The 21,547-nt window shown below is 34.2% G+C and overlaps 2 protein-coding genes across 3 annotated transcripts in view; both read right to left on the bottom strand.

Moving 5' to 3' along the window:
* The window catches only part of ppp2r5cb (protein phosphatase 2, regulatory subunit B', gamma b), a 39,690-nt gene extending 36,129 nt beyond the window's left edge, over positions 1-3,561 (bottom strand). Inside the window, exons 1-2 of the mRNA XM_079584816.1 lie at positions 3,144-3,561; positions 2,522-2,581 (exon numbers count right to left, since the gene is read on the bottom strand). Coding sequence (XP_079440942.1) covers positions 2,522-2,581; positions 3,144-3,170 — 87 coding nt within the window. The 5' untranslated portion in view covers positions 3,171-3,561. The remainder of the gene's footprint in view (positions 1-2,521; positions 2,582-3,143) is intronic.
* Positions 3,562-4,638: 1,077 nt separating this feature from the next.
* On the bottom strand, positions 4,639-21,412 carry LOC306983401 (heat shock protein HSP 90-alpha). 2 transcript variants are annotated; one of them, XR_013794357.1, is made up of 12 exons: positions 21,207-21,397; positions 19,068-19,220; positions 16,849-17,215; positions 14,052-14,185; positions 12,763-13,086; positions 11,879-12,044; positions 10,137-10,327; positions 9,201-9,348; positions 8,334-8,602; positions 6,601-6,934; positions 5,194-5,477; positions 4,639-4,765 (listed from the first exon to the last, which is right to left on the bottom strand). XR_013794357.1 is itself a non-coding variant. In XM_079583753.1 (11 exons), the coding sequence occupies exons 2-11, from the start codon at positions 19,218-19,220 to the stop codon at positions 5,368-5,370; spliced, it is 2,196 nt and encodes a 731-aa protein (XP_079439879.1). In that variant the 5' UTR covers positions 21,207-21,412; the 3' UTR covers positions 4,992-5,367. The 2 variants fall into 2 exon arrangements, 1 of the variants encoding a protein (XP_079439879.1); XM_079583753.1 differs by lacking the exon at positions 4,639-4,765 and having other exon boundaries at positions 4,992-5,477; positions 21,207-21,412.
* Between the last annotated feature and the right edge of the window lie 135 nt (positions 21,413-21,547).

Raw genomic sequence — 21,547 nt, 5'->3', positions numbered from 1 at the left:
AACTGCGAGTTTCCATCAGAAATATAAAGTCCGAATTGCATGATATAAAGTCTCAAGTGAGTGTTATAAAATCTTAATTGGGTGATATCAAGTCACAATTGCGTAATATAGTCAGATTTGCGAGATATAAAATCAGATTTGCGTGATAAAAAGTCAGAATTGCGTGATATAAAGTCAGAATTGCGTGATATAAAGTCACAATTGCGAGATATAAAGTCACAATTGAGATATAAAGTCACAATTGCGTGACAATCACAATTGCGAGATATAAAGTCACAATTGCGAGATATAAAGTCACAATTGCGAGATATAAAGTCACAATTGCGAGATATAAAGTCACAATTGCGAGATATAAAAAGACACAATTGCGAGATATAAAGTCACAATTGCGAGATATAAAGTCACAATTGCGAGATATAAAGTCACAATTGCGAGATATAAAGTCACAATTGCGAGATATAAAGTCAGAATTGTGAGATATAAAGTCACAATTGCGAGATATAAAGTAAAAATTGCGAGACAAAGTCAGAATTGCGTGATAAAGTCAGAATTGTGTGATATAGTCACAATTGCGTGATAAAGTCAGAATTGCGTGATAAAGTCAGAATTGTGTGATATAGTCAGAATTGCGTGATATAAAGTAAAAATTGCGTGATAAAGTCAGAATTGTGTGATATAGTCACAATTGCGAGATATAAAGTCACAATTGCGAGATATAAAGTCAGGATTGTAAGATATAAAGTCAGAATTGCGAGATATAAAGTCAGAATTGCGAGATATAAAGTCAGAATTGTGAGATATAAAGTCAGGATTGTAAGATATAAAGTCAGAATTGCGAGATATAAAGTCAGAATTGCGAGATATAAAGTCAGAATTGTGAGATATAAAGTCAGAATTGCGAGATATAAAGTCAGAATTGCGAGATATAAAGTCAGAATTGTGAGATATAAAGTCAGGATTGTAAGATATAAAGTCAGGATTGTAAGATATAAAGTCAGAATTGCGAGATATAAAGTCAGAATTGCGAGATATAAAGTCAGAATTGTGAGATATAAAGTCACAATTGCGAGATATAAAGTCAGGATTGTAAGATATAAAGTCAGAATTGTGAGATATAAAGTCAGAATTGCGAGATATAAAGTCAGAATTGCGAGATATAAAGTCAGAATTGTGAGATATAAAGTCACAATTGCGAGATATAAAGTCAGGATTGTAAGATATAAAGTCAGAATTGCGAGATATAAAGTCAGAATTGCGAGATATAAAGTCAGAATTGTGAGATATAAAGTCAGGATTGTAAGATATAAAGTCAGAATTGCGAGATATAAAGTCAGAATTGCGAGATATAAAGTCAGAATTGTGAGATATAAAGTCAGAATTGTGAGATATAAAGTCAGAATTAAAAATAAAAATATAAAAAAACAAACTTATTTTATTAAACAATTCTTATTTTTAGGAAAGCACGATATAATGGCCACCATATCGGTATTGGCCGATAGATTTGGAATATTATCGCTATCGGCCTGATAAGAAAATCTGGCTGATATATTAAAGCCAATAAATAATGTATTATTATTTCCTTCAGCTGAGACTCTTCAGATGTGCACTGTTCAACATGATGATTTTGAAATACTTGAAATGTGACTGGAATCACGTTGAACAGGAAAAGTCTCATATTTTTGTCAAATAGCTAGGCTACATAAAATTATAATGAGAACATTATAATTGTATTATAAAGTTAAAACTTTTGTTTTTGTAATCAGGCTCTGAAAATTCATTAAAAAAAAGAGATTTAGATTTATAGGCCAATATTTCAGTTATCAGCTTTTAAAGGAGAACTCCGGTCAATTTTAACATTGAGCTCAATTTTTAGTAAATTTGGAGTGCTGTCAATACAGAGAACAACGACAAAAATCGGTGTTGCCTACACCGTGTTATCCTCTTTTTAAAATTTGCACCCTGTTGACTTGAATGGGGCAAGTTTTAAACCTGCTTTTATCCTCTTAACATATTTGATGTGTCATTACAAGTGCCCAGCCATGTTGAGTGATTCCTTCAGAGTGGCTGGGCACTTGTAATGACACATCAAGGATGATAAGACTAAGAACTGGTTAAGTTTAAAACTTGCCCCATTCAAGTCAATAGGGTGTAAATTTTAAAAAGAGGATAACACGGTGTAGGCAACACAGATTTTTGTCGTTGTTTTCTGTATTGACAGCACTCCAAATTTACAAAAAATTGAGCTCAATGTTAAAATTGACCGGAGTTCTCCTTTAAGAATTATCGTTATCGGGCAAAATTTTCATATCAGTGCATCCCTACTTATCTTTATTTAGTTTAACTTGATGTGCTAAATACATAATTAGCCTATATTAACGAAAATGACACACACAAAAAACAAATTATAATAAAATTACTATACACACAAAAAACATTAGATAGATAGATAGATAGATAGATAGATAGATAGATAGATAGATAGATAGATAGATAGATAGATAGATAATCCAGTCTGATTTACCTCATGTTCGGAGTTCTCCTGTCCTCCTGTTTTACCAACTTTTGCAGATTTTGTTGAATCCTATAAAGAAAATAAAGACTATAAAAAAGCGATCTTGCATTTCCCCCTAAAAAAATTAACTTAATTTTGTGAACAGAAAAAGACCAGCTTATAAATAGCAATCCATCTTAAGCAACTAATGTTCAAACCTTGACTGCAACACTAAATACACGCAAAAAAATCTCAAATTTATTTTTATATACAAGCATTTTATACATTCAATCACAACAATATTTACATAAATGAGAAACCACCAATATTATCCTGCTAACCGGCTAAAGTTAGCTTCGCTACGAAACCTGAACGTATACGTAAATAAACTGTACATTAATACAAACAGAGTTCGTTTAAAGTCACTTAAAGTGCTCAGTTTGGCATCTAGGGATGTAAATCTGTTAAATGTTTTGAATCGCACGCCTATATAACCGGGTTTATGGCGAGCAGAGCTGGAGTTAGCATGAATGCTAATGTCTCGAGCTGAGGGATGAAACTAATCTGCCTCTTTGATCCGAGTATAAATCCATATTTTTTCCAATTTTCTCAGATTTTCCTCCACATAAGACCCCGGGAATATGTATCTCACCTTGTCTTTCTTGACTTTATTCGGCATGGCACTCAGAACCGTGTGTTTCCAGTCAGTCAGTCAGTCAGTGTGTGTCTGTGAGAGAAACTCCTGCAGCTGGTTAATTAACGTTACCACACTAAACTAAACTGAATTAAACGGGACTGAACTAAACTGAATTAAACTTAACTGAACTAAACTGAATAGATAATGAACTCATCCTGCATCTCCCCTTCTCCTGCACTTCAACTGTTCTTTCGTTCTCATCTGATGAGATATGAAGGCAGCTCATATTAAAGCAACGTATTTTCTACTTAATGTAATATTTTACACTGAGGAGGACACTAAACCATTCAGTGCTGCAGTTAAATAATGTGTGCTTTATAAACACAATATTATTTATGTTCACTTCGCCGCTTTATGGACTCGTGTGTGTCTCGAGTGTTTGAAATGTTGGCGCTGTTTTATTATGTGTTTTATGCATTATTCTGCTGCCATCTGATGGGCACTCACTGTATGAGCTCTACATTAATATTAACAGTTTAAACACGCGCGCGCGCGTGTGTGTGTGTACATAAATATACACACAAAATTATTAAATAAATAAATAAATAAATAAATAAATAAATATATATTATATGTATGCATGTATGCATGTATAAACTCAACTGCATTTTGTATTTACTTGGGTTATCTGTTATATAAAAATTTGTTTGATGATCTAAATAATTTAAGTGTGACAAATATAGATAATGTATATTTTAAAATAATTTTACTTCATGTTTTGTGGTAACACTTTAAAATAAGGTTTTACATTTTTTTAAATTAAGCTTTAATTTTGTGGGGGTTTTTTATATAACAATTTACAATGTTTTGAAGAACTTTCAAACACATTTTTGTTTTTAAATATTTTTAGTTTTTTTAATTTGTATGTTTTTGGTAACAATTAAAAAAAAGGTTTTGAACGTTTGTATGTTTAAAAATAATTGAAAATATTTGTTTTTTATTTACATTAAGGTTGAACATTTTTGTGCTTTTAAACGTTTACTTGTTAAAAATCCACAAAATGTTTAGAAATGTGTAAACATATTTTTGTGTTTTAATTATTATTTTTTTAAAGATTTGTTTACAACTCTTGTTTTTAAAATTTTCTAGGAAATATTTTTGAGTTTGTAATTTAACATTTGCATGTTTTTTAACAAACTTTTTTTTTGTTTAAACATTCTTGCTTTGAAGTAATATTGACAATTTTTTAAATAATTTAAAATAAGGTTTAGTGTTTTTTTTCCAATTAATTTACAATAAGGCTGTATTTTTAAACACATTTTTATGTTTTCAAGATGATGCATGAATAATTTCTATTAAACTATATATGAATGGTAGAGTACATGTCGGATAAGAACGCATCATTGTAGCATTTAATTAAACTCATCCTGTTTTTAACAAACGCGATTATGTTTTCTTTACTGTATTAGTCAGAAACTTACTAGAACAAAAAATAAATAAACATGAAGACTCCCGATATGCTGAGCTTTATTTCAGGACCCCGTCGTGTCAGTAATACAGTACCAGTGCCATACATCCCATAAACACTCAAAAATCAACATTGGAATGTAATAAATACAAAAAAATCGCAAATACAACTCAAAATAATACAAAAAAGGGAAAGTGGTGCGGTCCACATAATCTGCTTTTACATTTATGTTTTGCTTTTTTCTTACATTTTTAACACATTTATGTTTTTAAATTTTGCCCAAATTTTTGTTTATTTTAAACAGTTTTTTTTTTTTTGTAACATTTACAATAATTTTCCAGTTTAAGTTTTTGTTTTACATTTAAAACATCCTATTTTTATGTTTAAAAAAAATGTATTTATGTTTTTGTTTTGCTGTTTTCATGGTAACTTTTTTATTTTAAATAAGGTATATACATGAAGACTCCCGATATGCTGAGCTTTATTTCAGGACCCCGTCGTGTCAGTAATACAGTATCAGTCTGTCATACTTTACATCCCATAAACACTCAAAAATCAACATTGGAATGTTAATAAATACAAAAAAATCGCAAATACAACTCAAAATAATACAAAAAAGGGAAGGTGGGAGGATGAGAGGTGCGGTCAATGAAAACTTTTTACACAGTGAGTCTGAAATCTTAGAGACAGTGAGTGTGTGTCCTCACACTCCTCACACATGTTTTTTTGCATGTTTTTTTTCTTCATATTCTTCTTGATGTCCACGTGTGCTCAGTCGACCTCCTCCATGCGTGAGGCGTCGTCGTCTCCCTCGAGCACCGGCATCTCCTCGACCGGAGCGGCACTCGTCTCTTCTGTGGGAGCATCGTCCTCGTCGATGCCTGAGACACACACACACACACACACACACACACACACACACACACAGTCATGATGAATGTCATTATACATTCACATACATCATTCACTGTTTTAAACGCACTGTTTCTGCACTGAGTTTGAGTTTGATTAAACATTATTTTAATATTTTTGTTTTTACATTGTTTTAGTTTTGTATGTTTTTTAAATTTTTATTTTTAAATAAAAAAAAGGTATATTTTTAACACTAAAGTATAATTGTAAAGAATTTTACACATTTTGTTTTTTAATTCTAACTTTTTTTTGTTTATAGCTTGTCCACTTTTAACATATTTGTAAGTTTTTTTGAATTTTTTAAAACATTTGTTTTCGTTTTGCTGTTTTCTTGGTAACATTCTAAAAAATATATATATTTTTAACAAGTATAATTGTAAAGAATTTTATTTATTTATTACATTTAAAAAAAAATAGTTTTAAGCTTGTAAATTTTTTACATATTTTTAAAAACATTTTAGTTTTAGTTTCGCTGTTTTCTGGGTAACATTCTAAAATAAGGTATATTTTTAATTTTTAAATAATTTTACACATTTAAAAAAAATTCTAACTAAAAAAGTTTTAAGCTTGTCAATTTTTAAAAAAAAATTTGTTTTTTTATTACATTTTAAATAAAAAAAGGTATATTTTTAACACTAATGTATAATTGTAAAGAATTTGACACATTTTGTTTTTCAATTCTAACTTTAAAAAAAAATAGTTTTAAGCTTGTCCATTTTTAACATATTAAGTTTTTTTAATTTTCTATAAAACATTTTTGTTTTTGTTTTGCTGTTTTCTTGGTAACATTCTAAAAAAAAGTATATTTTTAACAAGTATAATTTTAAAGAATTTGATTTTAAAGAATTCTAGCTAAAAAAAATGTTTCAAGCTTGTCAATTTTTAACAAATTTTTTTTTTTAAATAAACAAATGTATATTTTTAACACTAAACACATTCTAAAAAAAGTTAATTTTTAACACTTTAGTATATTTTGTAAGAATTTTACAATTTTTTAAAAAAATATATTTTTTTAAGCTTCTACATTTCCTTTTTTTTTCTTCCTTTTTTCAAACATTTAAAAACAACAAATTTTTAAAGCAAACTCCTAACCTAAGCCGAGTTTGATCATCCTGTAGATGCGGTTGGAGTGCGTCTGCGGGTCGTCCAGCGTGAAGCCCGAGGAGAGCAGCGCCGTCTCGAACAGCAGGATCACCAGATCCTTCACCGATTTGTCGTTCTTGTCGGCTTCTGCCTTCACTCGCAGGGTCTCGACGATGGGATGGTCCGGGTTGATTTCCAGGTGCTTCTTGGCGGCCATGTAGCCCATGGTGGAGTTGTCTCTCAGGGCCTGAGCCTTCATGATCCTCTCCATGTTGGCCGTCCAGCCGTATGTGCTTGTGACGATGCAGCAAGGCGAAGACACCAGACGGTTGGAGACGGTGACCTGACGCAGGAATAAACATGACAATCAAACCTGATGTATAGAAGCACCACTGCACTGTTTAATTCAGGGCTTTTCAAAATGGGGTCCAGGAATTTATTTTGAGAAAGATAACGTCTCGGGTTACGGCTGTAACCCTTGTTCCCTGAGAACGAGACACTGCGTCGATGACGACACTTTGGGGAACGCCACTAGCGTAACTCTTCTGAAGTATGAATGAAACTAATCCAACCCTATTGGTGCTGCGTCATGACGTAACATGTGACGGCATACACGGCACACAGCAGAGTTAGCTTCTGCCATGAAGCAAGTCTCTCCCAGGAGGAGGAGGCGTGGCGGGGGGACGCAGTGACAGTCGTAACCCGAGATGGTCCCTTTCGAGGGAACAGAACTGCGCACTGCGGAGATGACGGAGGTATATTTTTTACACTTAAATATAATTTAACAAATTTAACAAAAAATTTAGATTTTTTTTTTTAAGCTTGTACATTAACATATATTTTTAGTTTTTTTAAAACCATTTTTGTTTTGCTGTTTTCTTGGTAACATTCTAAAATTAGGTATATTTTTAACACTTAAGTATAATTGCAAAAGAATTTGACAAGTTTTTAACAAATTTTTTTTTTAAACTTGTCCATTTGTAACATATTTTTACGTTTTTTAACTTTTTTTAAAATTGTTTTTAAGACGGTCCCTTTCGAGGGAACTCGCACTGCGTCGATGACAGCGGTATATTTTTAACACTTTAGTATAATTTTAAACAATTTTACACATTTTCTGAACATTCTTTTTTAACTTTTTTTTTAATTTGTTTGAAGCTTGTACATTAACATATTTTTACGTTTTTTAAACTTTTTTAAAAACATTTTTGTTTTTGTTTTGATGTTTTCTTGGTAACATTCTAAAATAAGGTATATTTTAATATAAAGTATTCTAAGGTAAATAATATAAAGTAATATAAAGTAAATTTTAAAGAATTTGACAAAAAAAATTTTTTATCCTAACGTAAAAAAAAAAAAGCAACATATTTTTTATTTTTTTAACCTTTAAAAAAAAAAAAGTTTTTAAGACGTAAAAGACTGCGCTGATGACAACACTTTGGGGAACCCACTCTGCCACAGCGAGCCCTGCCTGTCCCCGTGTGAAGCTTGTACTCGACTGCCTGGCGTAGGAGGAATCTCCAGGCTACAGAATCTGACACATGCCCATCCAGCCACACACACTTCTGCGATCGGGGTCCCTGAAAGGAGGGCTCTCGAGAAAATAAAGATTTTTTAAAGTAAAAATTTGGATTTAGATTTATCGGCCAATTTATCGGTTATCGGCTCTGAAACAGAATTATCGGTTATCGTATCGGCCAAAATGTTCATATCGGTGCATCCCTATATTAATTGATCATTACCTTCTCAACCTTCTTCTCCAGGATGTCCTTCATGATCTTGCACAGGTTTTCGAACTTGGCCTTCTTCTCCTCCTGCTTCTTCTTCTCGTCCTCGTCCTCGGGAAGCTCCAGACCCTCTTTGGTCACGGACACCAGGTTCTTGCCCTCGAACTCCTTCAGCTGCTGAACGCAGTATTCATCGATGGGCTCGATCATGTAGATCACCTCCAGACCGGCTTTGCGCAGGCGCTCCACGAAGGCCGAGTTCGCCACCTGATCTTTGGTCTCGCCTTTGGAGAGATTTGACAATTGTAAGAAAATTGCAAGGATTTTTTCCCCCAGATTCACAAACTTTTAAGGATTTCAAGGACGATGAATTGATTTTTCGATTAATCGTATTTTAAAATTTGGTCGATTCAAAATCGATTCTCAAAGGCCACGAATCCATTTTTTCCCCCCAATATTTATTTATCTATCAACCCAAAAGCCAGTTTTAGTTTTCCTCCACTGTTCATTATGTCACTGTTTGATCAAGGCATGCAACGGTTCTGACTTGTCCAATTTTCAGCATAAATTTTTCATCTTGCATCAAAATCCTGTCTATTCACTGTATGCATTTGAAATATAGAGTTGGGTTCTGTTTTAATGCACCCAAGTGTACCTAAAATAAGAAGAGTTTAATATACAGGTTTGTGGCTCTTAATTTCTTTTTATTACTTAACCACTTGTTAACTTATGCTAACTATTCTTTTTTATAAATATAGGATTTGTCTTAAATCTGAATTCATTGAGCGAATCGGGAATCGAATTTAGAGCTTGCGAATCGAAATCGAATTGATACCCAGCCCTAATTAAAATAATGTTTAAGTTCATTGACCAACTACTAACCGGTGATGTAGTAGATGTGCTTCTGCGTGTCCTTCATGCGCGTGACGTAGTCTTTGAGGGAAACCATCTCGTCTCCAGAAGCGGACGTGTAGAAGCGAAGCAATTCTGACAACTTCTTTCTGTTCTGAGAGTCCTCATGAATGCCCAGCTGTGTGTGAGGAAAACATAATTTATTTACTCCTTTATAACCTTTAACCTTCATCTTCATCTTTCCCTCGCGGGTCAAAATGACCCGAAGCCCTAAAATTATACTTAATTATAAAAAAATGTGTCCAGAAAGCTTATTTTTATTTCATTTTGATAATATTTGTTAAATTTGTTTTAGAGATTTTTTTATGTATTTACCGTTAAATTACTAGATTTTATCAATAAATAGATAATAATTTAAGCACATTCCTCACATTCTTTCAACTTAAATTCAAAATAACTCACAATTTCATTCAAAACCCTTTTAATTCAGCTCAAAATATCTTTCATTGTGTGTCTTTGCCGACCTCTTGTGGAAAAAAATAAATAATATAACATGATATTTGATGACTCTAGATGAACTTATAGCTCTATGTGGAGCAAATGAGCTGTTCCGCTGGGTCCTAAAGTCATTTCTCTTCAGTATGCATTCAGATACACATGTAGACATTATAAGATACTTTTTTGGTAAAGTTTTAGCATTTTTAGTTTGAATTTTTATGATTTTCTATTTGTAATGAAGCATTCCTCGTTCCTATGGGGGTCAAACTGACCCGAGAGGGAAGGATTTGATACTTTTTAAAATTATAACAACAAAACTCCTCGAATCCATTCAAGTGTGACAAAAGTCCTGGGGTCTTGGACCCCTCTGATGAACACTCAATTAAAAAAAAAAAGAGTTTCGGGTCAAAATGACCTAAGGGAAGGGTTAAAGCACTTGTTTTAAGCGCTAGGAGCATCAGTTTTCACCTTGATGTTCTTGGAGAAGTGCTCGTAAAGCTTCTTGTAGTTGTCTTTGTCCTCAGCGAGTTCGGTGAAGAGATCCAGACACTTCTTGACCAGGTTCTTGCGGATGACTTTCAGGATCTTGCTCTGTTGAAGCATCTCTCTGGAGATGTTCAGCGGCAGATCCTCAGAGTCCACGACACCCTTAATGAAGTCTGGGAGGAAAGATGGATCATATTAACCCTACTGTCTCATATTTGATTTGCACCTTTTCGAAAGCCGGTAAATGATCGAAACTAGGGATGCGCGATATATCGGCCACCATATCGGTATCAATCGATATCGGTTCTTTTTAATGTTATTGTTATCGGCCAGATAAGAACATTTGTAAGCCGATAAATAATGGATAATTTCCTTCAGCTGAGACACTTCAGATGTGCACTGTTCAACGTAATGGTTTTGAATTGCTTGAAATATGATTTGAATCACTTAAAAAAAAAAAAACGAAAACGGGTGAAATGCAAGTCTGTCATATCGGCTACATAAAATTATAATAAAAACATTATAATTGTGTGTTTAGGACGTGATTTTAATGGTGAGACTTTTGTTTTTGTAATCATGCTAGAATAAATTATAAAAAAATCAATATTTAGATGTATCGGCCAATATATCGGTTATCGGCATTCAAATATAAAGAATTATCGGTTATCGGTATCGGCCAAACTTTTCATATTGGTGCATCCCTAATAAAAATGATAAGTCTGTACAGTGTTATTCTGCAATATACTGTATATTAAAGTCGATAAATAATATATTATTCCCTTCAGCTGAGACACTTCAGAAGTGCACTGTTCAACATGTTTTGAATTGCTTGAAATATGATTGGAATCACTTTAAAATGGAAACTACGGTAAGCAAATCTTGTCATATAAGCTTCATAAAATTATAATGAAAACATAATTGTGTGCTTGGGACGTGATGAGAAGTTTTTTTTTTTGTAAAGAGGCTCTAAAAAATGTATCGGCCAATATATCGGTTATCGGCTTTCAAATATAAAGAATTATCGGTTATCGAAAAATGTTTATATCGGTGCATCCCTAATCAAAACGATTGATAGTTTAGACTTCTTTTAATCATAGTGAAATTTTACGAATGTCAGCTCGTGCTTCACGTGTCAAATCTGCACTGATTTTTATAAGTAAACATTTATAAATGTATTAAATGTTTATATGATTTTAAGTAAACAATAACTTTTATATTCTTAGTAATATTTCAACTGCACTGAAGCAGCTTCGGTTTACTTGATTATCAGACATAATTTATTAGAAAGTATCAAATATGATCATCAGGCTTTTGAAGAAGTTTTATCTCTCAATAATCATTGTATTGCATTGCATTATATGTATTGATCATTTAAATATCATCTTACTAAGACATATTATTGACAAATATTGATATTTAAATGCATTTTATGTAAGTATCTGCTACTGTTATAAAAACTCACTGATTTACATCACAAGCATCAGAATTTCATCTTATCTGTCCATATAAAAAAATGTCCTCACTATATCATACTTTACGAGCCATAAAAACTTAAGATTTTTTAAAATATGTCTTCCAGATACTTCTTATGTCACGCTTTACAGGGTTTAAAACACAGCAAAATAAACAACACTGAGACTTAGGGTTACCTAGAAACACTGAAATCTGTGTGGCGTTTGCGTCTTAAGAGTATATTCAGAATCAGACTTAGATTTGACTCTTACTGAGGTACTCTGGGATGAGCTCGTCGCAGTTGTCCATGATAAAGACCCTGCGCACGTACAGCTTGATGTTATTCTTCTTCTTCTTGTTCTCGAAGAGGTCGAACGGAGCTCGGCGAGGAATGAAGAGCAGCGCGCGAAACTCCAGCTGGCCTTCCACAGAGAAGTGCTACAAGGAAAAACAAACACACAATCAGTCGGTTAAACTAAACCCTCTGGTGCTCTTCGCGTGTCGGTCAAAAATGTCGGTCACGCGTGTCGCGTGTTGGTCATAACATTTTTTTTTATTTCAATTAAGGCGAGACACGGCAGGCAAAAACATAGTTTTTTTTTTTTCACTGGTCAATTTTGAGATTTTTGGATATTTGTCTTCAATAACATGTCTTCTTTAGACTTGTGGTGAAAAAAAGTCCAAAATACACATTTAGGTCTTTATGTTAACATTATAATCTGAAAATCGGGCCTTTCTCCGTTTATCACGTCACTTCACCACGTGACAGCAGCAAGCAGGCTCCGATTGGTTAACGCGGCGCGAATTGACGCAGAAGTTCAGATTATTTAACTCGGGCGGCAGACGCGAATTCGCGCCAAACGCGTGAATGCACAAAAAGCACTACATAAAATCAATCGCGCTTAACGCGCCAGACGCTTAATTCGCGCCATTCACACGAACTTGACGCGCGAATGAGGCGTATTCGCGTCTACCACGCCGCACTCTACGCCTCATTCGTGCCGCAGAAATTTTTTACGCGCATAACGCGTCTTTGCATTGACTTAACATTGAAATCACTCGCGCCTGTTGCGCTATTCCGGTGTGAACACACCATTATACTGCACATCTATCAGTTTCTGCACATCTACCATCTCTGCTTCAGGCAGACAGTCACCTTGACGGCCAGGTGATCCTCCCAGTCGTTGGTCAGGCTCTTGTAGAACTCGCCGTACTCTTCGCTTGTGATGTCGTCGGGGTTGCGTGTCCACAGGGGTTTGGTCTTGTTCAGCTCCTCCTGGTCGATGTACTTCTCCTTGATCTTCTTCTTCTTCTTCTTCTTCTTGTCGGAGCACTTGTCATCGTGGTCCTCCTCGTCTGAGCCCACGTCTTCGATCTCGGGCTTGTCCCCGTCCTTCTCGCCCTCCTCTTCCTCTTTCTTCTCCTCTTCCTCCGCCTCTTCTTCATCATCGCTCACCTCCTTGTCGCGCTCCTTCTCGACCTGAAAACAAAAGGTTTGTTTGATCTTTGTTTTTTTACATGCACAAAGCACAGCATAAATGACTAATCTGTACATGCATGAGAGGGATGTGTTCGTCATTTTCCTCATTTATAAAAGTACATTTTTTAAGCAAGCAAGATCTTCAAATATTCTATTAGAAGAAAAGTGTACTGTAAGCATTAATAAATTATAACTTCATAAAAGTAACTAGTCGAGTGTGATGTTTTTATGCACTTTTGACAACGTAAGTATGAGGTCATTTTTTTAAACGATGGAATAGAACATTATATATTATATCTACACTTTATAGATACATTATATCAGCAAAAATGTAAAATAAACAAAATACAAAAAAAAACTATTAATATGCTTAAAAAAAATTATGTAATAGTAGATAAATTATACATTATTTGTAAAAATATAAATAAAATACGAAAAAACATTAATTATGTATTATGCCTTTTTTTAAATAAAAGTATACAATAGTAGCTTAATTAAACATATCAACAACAAATAAATAAACAAATATATATATAGTCATTTTTTTAAATTATGGATTAAATTGTCTGTTAGCAAAACATTTAAATAAAAAATAAAATAAAAAAATATTTAAATATGGTAATTTTTTTGTAATTACGGAATAGTAAAAAAATTTATAAACAATACCAAAAAAAAAACTTTTCCTCGCTTTTACAAAGTACCCCCTGGAAGTAAGAAAGGGGAAAAATAAACATTATTTAAATTAATTAATCTAAACCAGGGTTTCCCCAAACTGAAGCTAATAATTAAATAATAAACGTAAATTTAAAATACATAAAACAAATCAAAATAAAACGAATTTTATTTGCTGACCTGCATGTCACGTCATCAGAAAACCGTGACCATGTGAATGTGTGGATAAATTATTGAAGCGTTAACTTAAAATCTAATTTCCTGTTCTGCAGAATGAGCCAATAAACACTCACGAAGAGCGTGATGGGGTAGCCAATGAACTGCGAGTGCTTCTTCACGATCTCCTTGACGCGCCGCTCCTCGATGTACTCCATCTGATCCTCCTTCAGGTGCAGGACCACTTTTGTGCCGCGGCCCATTGGCTCGGCTATAAAAAAAACATTAATTTCACATTACAGTTCCAGTACAGTGATTCAAACACAAGCGTCTTTAACCCTCTGGTGCTGTTTGGTCATTTTTGACCCGAAAAATTTTACTTTTTTTTTTTCTTCTTCATCGGAATGGTGAAACTTGGTAAAGGTTTTGGCACTTGCTGTGTGAACACAAATAAATCATGGAAATGCAGTGTTTCCGCTACATTCATTCAGCCGTGGTGGGCCGCCACACCAAAAATCCTCCCGCCACGGCTGCAGCTTCTCAGTGAGGTCCGTCCGATATTGTGCATACTATTGTGTTATTGTTAAGCCCCACTAAAGGCATAAAAAACATTGTAAAGCACCATAAAGTTTTCGTGCACTATATTCCAAGACTTCTAAAGTCATTCGATAGCATAATGTGAGGTAAAAAATAATATTGAAGTCGTTAAGTTAAAGTTAATGAAAACTCATCTCTCCTCAGTCATTCTCCATTCAGAACTCAAACATCGCGTCGCGTTCGGTTACGAGTAACACGATGACACTCTCCAAGATCAATGTTCACATTATTATACTTTATTTGTAGATAAAGGTCTATGGTTTGCATAAAATTACTTTATCTTACTGTTACTGGAGTTTATTGCGTTAGTTCTGTTAGATTACAGCACTGAGCACTCTGAATTCGAATTGTTCTTCATGCGCACTGTAACTGAAATGTAAAACTGTTAAAAGAAAAGGCTAAATAAACTGTTGCATAGATATAATACAGTAAGCATCAAATATCTCTTCGCTTTGTGCTTTTAAATAAAGTGTGCCAGTCAGAGAGACTGGTAGTTGTGAAACAGTATTTCGTGTGTTGTCTGTGTACTCTGCTAACACTTTTCAATGCGAAGCGCTGCACGCTGTGACTTCGAGTTGCTTCAAGTGCATCATTCGGCGCACGGGATGCGCATAATCGCATTGCCGCTGTAAATTGGAACCTTTCATATTATAACTAGAAAAACTATTTTTCGATTAATCGTTTTTTAAATTGTGGTTAATTCAATATCGATTCTCAAAGGCTATGAATCGATTTTTTTCCCCATATTTATTTATATATCACCCAAAAGCCAGTATTAGTTTTCCTACACTTCATAGGCTTGCAGCCTCCATGTTATTCTAATGCAGTGAGATTTTATGTTTGTTTTATCTTAAACATAAAATAACCTGATCCTGTTTGATCAAGGCATGAGACTGTTCTGACTTTTTCAATAATCAATTTTTCATCTTGCATCAAAATCCTGTCTATTCATTGTATGCATTTGATATATGCTGTTTTAATGTACCCAAGTGTACCTAAAATAATAAGAGTTTAATATACTGGCTCTTAATTTCTTTTTATTAATTAACCACTCGTAAACTTATGTTCACTGTTCTTTTTTATAAATATAGGTTTTGTGTTAAATCTACAGTATATTCATTGAGTGTAATCGAGAATCGAAATTGAATCGAATTGAGAGCTTGCGAATTGAAATCGAATCGGAACATCTGAATCGATACCCATCCCTAATTATAATACTTAGGGGAGGTTTAAACACCTGGGGCAAGGGGTCGTGGCCCATGGGAATATCACGCATGGGCGACGCCCCCTCCCCCTGGGGAAATGGGCCTGCCACCACAGCTGGAAAAAATCCTAGAGGAAACACTGAAATGATTCGAAGGTTTAATGGTCCTGTAATAATAGTCACACTTGTGCTGCTCGCGGTCAAAAATAACGCATTGTAAATGAATGAGAGTTTCCTCTAGTGGAAGCGTTCGGTACTGCAGCCGAACAACATCTCACTGAACACTAATTTATTGAGATATGAACCTCAAATTTGGAACACAACTTGTTTAGATTTATGGCTTTGATTTTCTTGCAGTTTTAGAGTAAAACGTGATTTTTAAAATATATATATTTCATATAAAATTCGAAAATAGTATTTTTGCACAATTTTTCATAACAATAAACGTAAAATAGGGCTGTTAACGATTAATCGCAATTAATCGAATCCAAAATAAAAGTTTGGAATATTAAAATAATATATGTGTGTGTATTGTGTATAATTACTTTTGTATATATAAATACACACACATGCATGTATATATTTGAGAAATATTTGCATTTATATACTGCATATGATTTATATTATATATAAATATAACTATTTTATATATAAATAACAAATGTTTCTTAAATATATACATGCATGTGTGTGTATTTATATATACAAAATAATTATACACAATACACACACATATATTATGTAAACACAAACTTTTATTTTGGATTCGATTAATCGCGATTAATCGTTTACAGCCCTAACGTAAAATTAAGTAACTTTTTTGTGCCGTCTTTAAAAAGAGATCAAACTTCTGTCTGTCGCTCTAAAGCGTTAAAAATTTACCACAGTTTCTAAGTTAGAAAATTGCATTTTCAGGTCTATGCTCAAAAAGTGAATAAATGCATTATAAATAAAGCGTAAATATAATTTAGTACCATAAAATCAAATAAAAAACATTAGCAAACTAAAATATAGTATATTTATTTAATTGAAAAAAAAAAAAGAATTTCGCCCATTTTTGACCGACACGCGAAAAACACCAGAGGGTTAAAATAATTAAACCGTATGTAAACGAGCGCTTGCGTTGCACTTACAGGTGTCCACTTTAACGGTGAATGACCCGCCTGCGGACGACTCCCATGCATACTGCTCGTCATCTAAGTGTTTGGTGACGACCGTGACTTTCTCGGCCACCAGGTATGCGGAGTAGAAACCCACGCCGAACTGACCAATCATTGAAATGTCGGCTCCAGCCTGAAGGGCCTCCATGAAGGCCTTTGTGCCGGATTTGGCGATGGTGCCCAGGTTATTAATGAGGTCCGCTTTGGTCATGCCGATGCCGGTGTCGATGATCGTGAGTGTGCGCTCTTCTTTGTTGGGAATGATTTCGATTTTGAGGTCTTTTCCCGAGTCCAGCTTGCTCGGGTCTGTGAGACTTTCATAGCGGATTTTGTCCAAAGCCTGATGAGAAAACAGAAGAAATATTTAGTTCCTTATGAATTTAGTTCCTTTTGTAAAAACAGTAAATTATGCATAATTACATGCAATTAACCCTAAACCTAATCCTAACCCTATAGTATGTAGATGTAGTTAATTATTATTACTGAGTACTTAAATCTATAATTTAGGGCTGTCAAATGATTAAAATATTTAATCACGATTAATCACATTAATGTCATAGTTAACTCACGATTAATCACATTAATGTCATAGTTAACTCACGATTAATCGCATTAATGTCATAGTTAACTCACGATTAATCACATTAATGTCATAGTTAGCTCGCGATTAATCACATTAATGTCATAGTTAACTCACGATTAATCACATTAATGTCATAGTTAACTCACGATTAATCACATTAATGTCATAGTTAGCTCGCGATTAATCACATTAATGTCATAGTTAACTCACGATTAATCACATTAATGTCATAGTTAACTCACGATTAATCACATTAATGTCATAGTTAGCTCGCGATTAATCACATTAATGTCATAGTTAACTCACGATTAATCGCAAATTTGTATCTATTCTAAATGTCTCTTGATTTCATTTGTCCCATTATTTTTTCTCATTTTAATGCTCTTATCAACATGGAAAAGTGTGTTTTTGTTTTTTATTGAAAACAACATGTACTGTGTTCAATTTCACACTAACATTCTCACTTGGAGCAAATAATCTCTCACACAATGTAACACTGTCCATCAATAAAAGGGTGAAAGAAATACTGACGAGGTAACGTTACTGATGTTGACGAGTGGGTGTAGAAACGCATCAGCTGTGTGTGTGTGTGTGTGTGTGATTGGCCATCAAGTGGTATTCAGACTGGACGATGACAGCTCAGTTCACAACGACACAACACACAGATCACTTTGGTCTTGTCAATTGAACGATTCGGCAACTTTTTAAAAGTAAACTTTCCATTCAGAATCTTATTGGCATCTATTTCGGCGTCTCGCGCTCATCGTTCATCATCTCAAAACGTAACGTTAAAGGACGTCGCACACCGGACGAGAAGCGCAGCGCCTCGTATTTAAAGTTCGAACACATTATTCTATGAGTGTACACACACCGGCGACGCCATTCTGCGTTTTTATTGCTGGCCATAAACTAAGAAAGCGCGCGTCCGATGTGCGATACGAGTTGTGCTAGACGCGGCTCGGCGCTGCGCTTCTCGTCCAAAACAAGTGTGTGTGGCGACAAGTGTGTGCGCGCCTGTTGTTTTGTTTCTGGTCTCGCTAGATCCGGTGTGGTGGAGTAGTTTTAATACCGTTACTAGTTGTTGCAAAAGCATCTGAAAAAAACTACAAAGTTTGCTAGGCGTTAATCTCTCGATAAAAAAATTGACGCAGTTAAAATGGGTTAGCGTTAATGCCGTTAATAACTCGTTTAACGGACAGCCCTAAGATAATTACACTGTACAAATTACACCTTAAAATAAAGTGGGTAACACTATATTTTAAGGTGTTATTGTTACAGTGTAAATATATATTTAATTATATATTGTACTACATGTACTTACTATAGAGATTATGTAGGATTAGGGTTTGGTTGAGGGTTAGTTGCATGTAATTATGCATAATTTACTGTTATTACATATGTAACAAGGACACTGAAAAATAAAGTGTTACCAAATAAAGTGTAGCCGTAAAGTGTCAAAATATTATCAAAATTAGATAAAAAAAGCTTTGTGGACAAAAAAACAAACAATTATATATAATTTTAGGGCTTCGGGTCATTTTGACCCGCGAGGGAAAGATGCGTTACAAAACTTGAGGGAACGATGAGGTTAAATCTCTGATTGACTCACATCTGAGGAGTTGGAGATGAGCTCTCTGAGGAAGATCTCTTTGTTGGAGTAGAAGGTGTTGATGATCAGAGACATGAGCTGAGCGATCTCAGCCTGGAACGCGAAGGTCTCGGCCTCCTCGTCCTCCATCGGCTGGTCGTGCGCCTCCGGCATCTGTGAGTGTGTGTGTGTGTGTGTGGGACAAACACAATGTTAAATACACACACACTATTTGACGAGGATCATTGGCACCATCTCAGATTTGAGTTATGCGTGAAAAGCATCAAATTAAATGACAGTAGAAGGGCAATCGCGATTAATCACATCCAAAATAAAAGTTTGTTTACATAATATATGCGTGTGTACTGTGTGTATAAATATTTTGAATATATAAATACACACACATGCATGTATATGTTTAAGAAACATTTTATTAATATATAAAATATTTATAATATAAAGTATGTATAAATAAATATACAGTATAAACATGCAAAAAAAATGTAAATATATATGCATATGTGTGTATTTATATATACAAAATAATTATACACAGAACACACACTTATTATGTAAACACAAACTTATTTTGGATGGAATATTTAAAGTCCTCCTGTGGTGAAAATCACGCTTTTAATGTTGTTTATGTCTATTTTTAATAAGCTTTAACACACACCATGTGTAAGTTCATAAGTGGACAGCATTGCTGAGTATTTTCTGCTTAAAACTGCAGTGAACCAAAGACAGTCTCAAACACACGGTGTGAAATCGCTGGTGTTTCTGACGTCACACACTACCTTGACCAATCAGATCAACGTGTGATCGTCCACCAGTGGATCTCTGAGTGAGTGAGTGAGTGGAGGCGGGGCTCATTTGCATATTCATAGAACCGCGCATACTAAATGAGGCAAGGGTGTCGAGTTACATTCTAGATATGAAGAATATTTTTTCAAGGAAAACCATTTAAATATGTAATTTTGGTGATCAAAGATGAGTTTTAAGGGATACAATTATTGACTACAGGGGGACTTTTAATTTAATTGTACATTTCTATCAGAGTCCACATTACAATTTAGAGTGATCTGTTATCAGAGGTAACTGTCTTAGTTATGCATTTCATAAATTTACATACAAATCACAGTAAGCTAAATATGTATTAATTTAAAAATGTAATAAATTAATTATTTTAATACATTGCATCAGTAAAGACATAAAGTAAAAAAAAATAAAGAAGCACGTGACAAGCAACATAACGAGATGTTGCTTGTCATTATTTAATTATAATTTTAGTATTTAAAAAGCATTAGTATTCAATTCAAATGAAGCTGGTTAAATGTGGATACAGTAAAACACTCCAGTTTATCCTAACCTGAACCATTTGAGGACTCATAGCGAGGTTTAATTCAAACGCAAAAGTGTTGTGCATATTATTAAACATATATTCTATTATTAACCCATTAAACTCATTAGGCAGGGATTTATTTTAACTCCCACACTAAGCTGAAGGGAAATGAGCGCCACCTGCCGGTCGAAGCGGATCATCACAAGCTTCTAGAACCTACCGAACTCTCTATATGCATTAACATGGATAACATCACCTCAGTTATCACTGTACACACGTTTAATATGTGAATGAGACACTATAATGCGATTAATTTCAGTCGGGGAAAATACCAATACGTTATGCTTTAATATTGACATCCTCGATATGCATGTATAAAACTCACATATTTAAAATGCACTCTTATAAACATGCACATGGAATAATGATGTCCTCAGATGCGTTCATGAGCATATTTATTATCAGTGAATATTTTAATAGCCTCGTTTAATCGGATGCAAATCCTCTGAGGTAAAACTCCAGATGGACTCCTTATTCACCGCTTCATTTCAGAATTAAGCCCTTTTAAATATAGTAACAGCGACTTACAGGTGTAAGACAAACTTAAAATGAACTTTATATTTGATCGAATACATGTTAAAAAAATCCGTGTAACGTTACTGGTGAAGCTTAACGTTAAATGTTCAGTAGCATCACAACTGTTAGTAAAATGAATGAAATGGGATTAAACGTCAAATATCCTCACAACATTTGCGTGTAATAACAAAACAAGTGGAATAGTATTGAATTAGGACGTTATTCCAATTATATTTCCTTACCTTTAATGATTTGTTAAAGTGAATTAGATTAGGCGACTTCTCCTGATGAAAGCTGTGAGATTTTTCTCCTCAACTGTCACTTTGGGAGACGCGTAAACTTGCGCGTGCGTTACGCTTATTTATATACGTCCAGTTGAGAGAGTTCGAGAACGCGTACGTTCCACAAATCTCTCGAATCTTCTCAATGCTTTCCAATGGGCGCGGGGGAGGGGCTTGGCTGTCAATCATCTACTCGTCACCATTACAACGGTTAAAGGGAGCCAGTGAGGGCGGTGAAATTTCTAGATCGCTGCTTATGGAAAATTAAATCAGAAGTTGCAGCGAAATAAGGACAGACTTCA

The sequence above is a fragment of the Phoxinus phoxinus genome, assembly GCF_949152265.1.
Source record: "Phoxinus phoxinus genome assembly, chromosome: 16".
In the NCBI taxonomy this organism is placed as follows: domain Eukaryota; kingdom Metazoa; phylum Chordata; class Actinopteri; order Cypriniformes; family Leuciscidae; genus Phoxinus; species Phoxinus phoxinus.
Note: the sequence above shows the minus strand (reverse complement) of the source record. Positions and strands in the feature narration are given on the sequence as shown.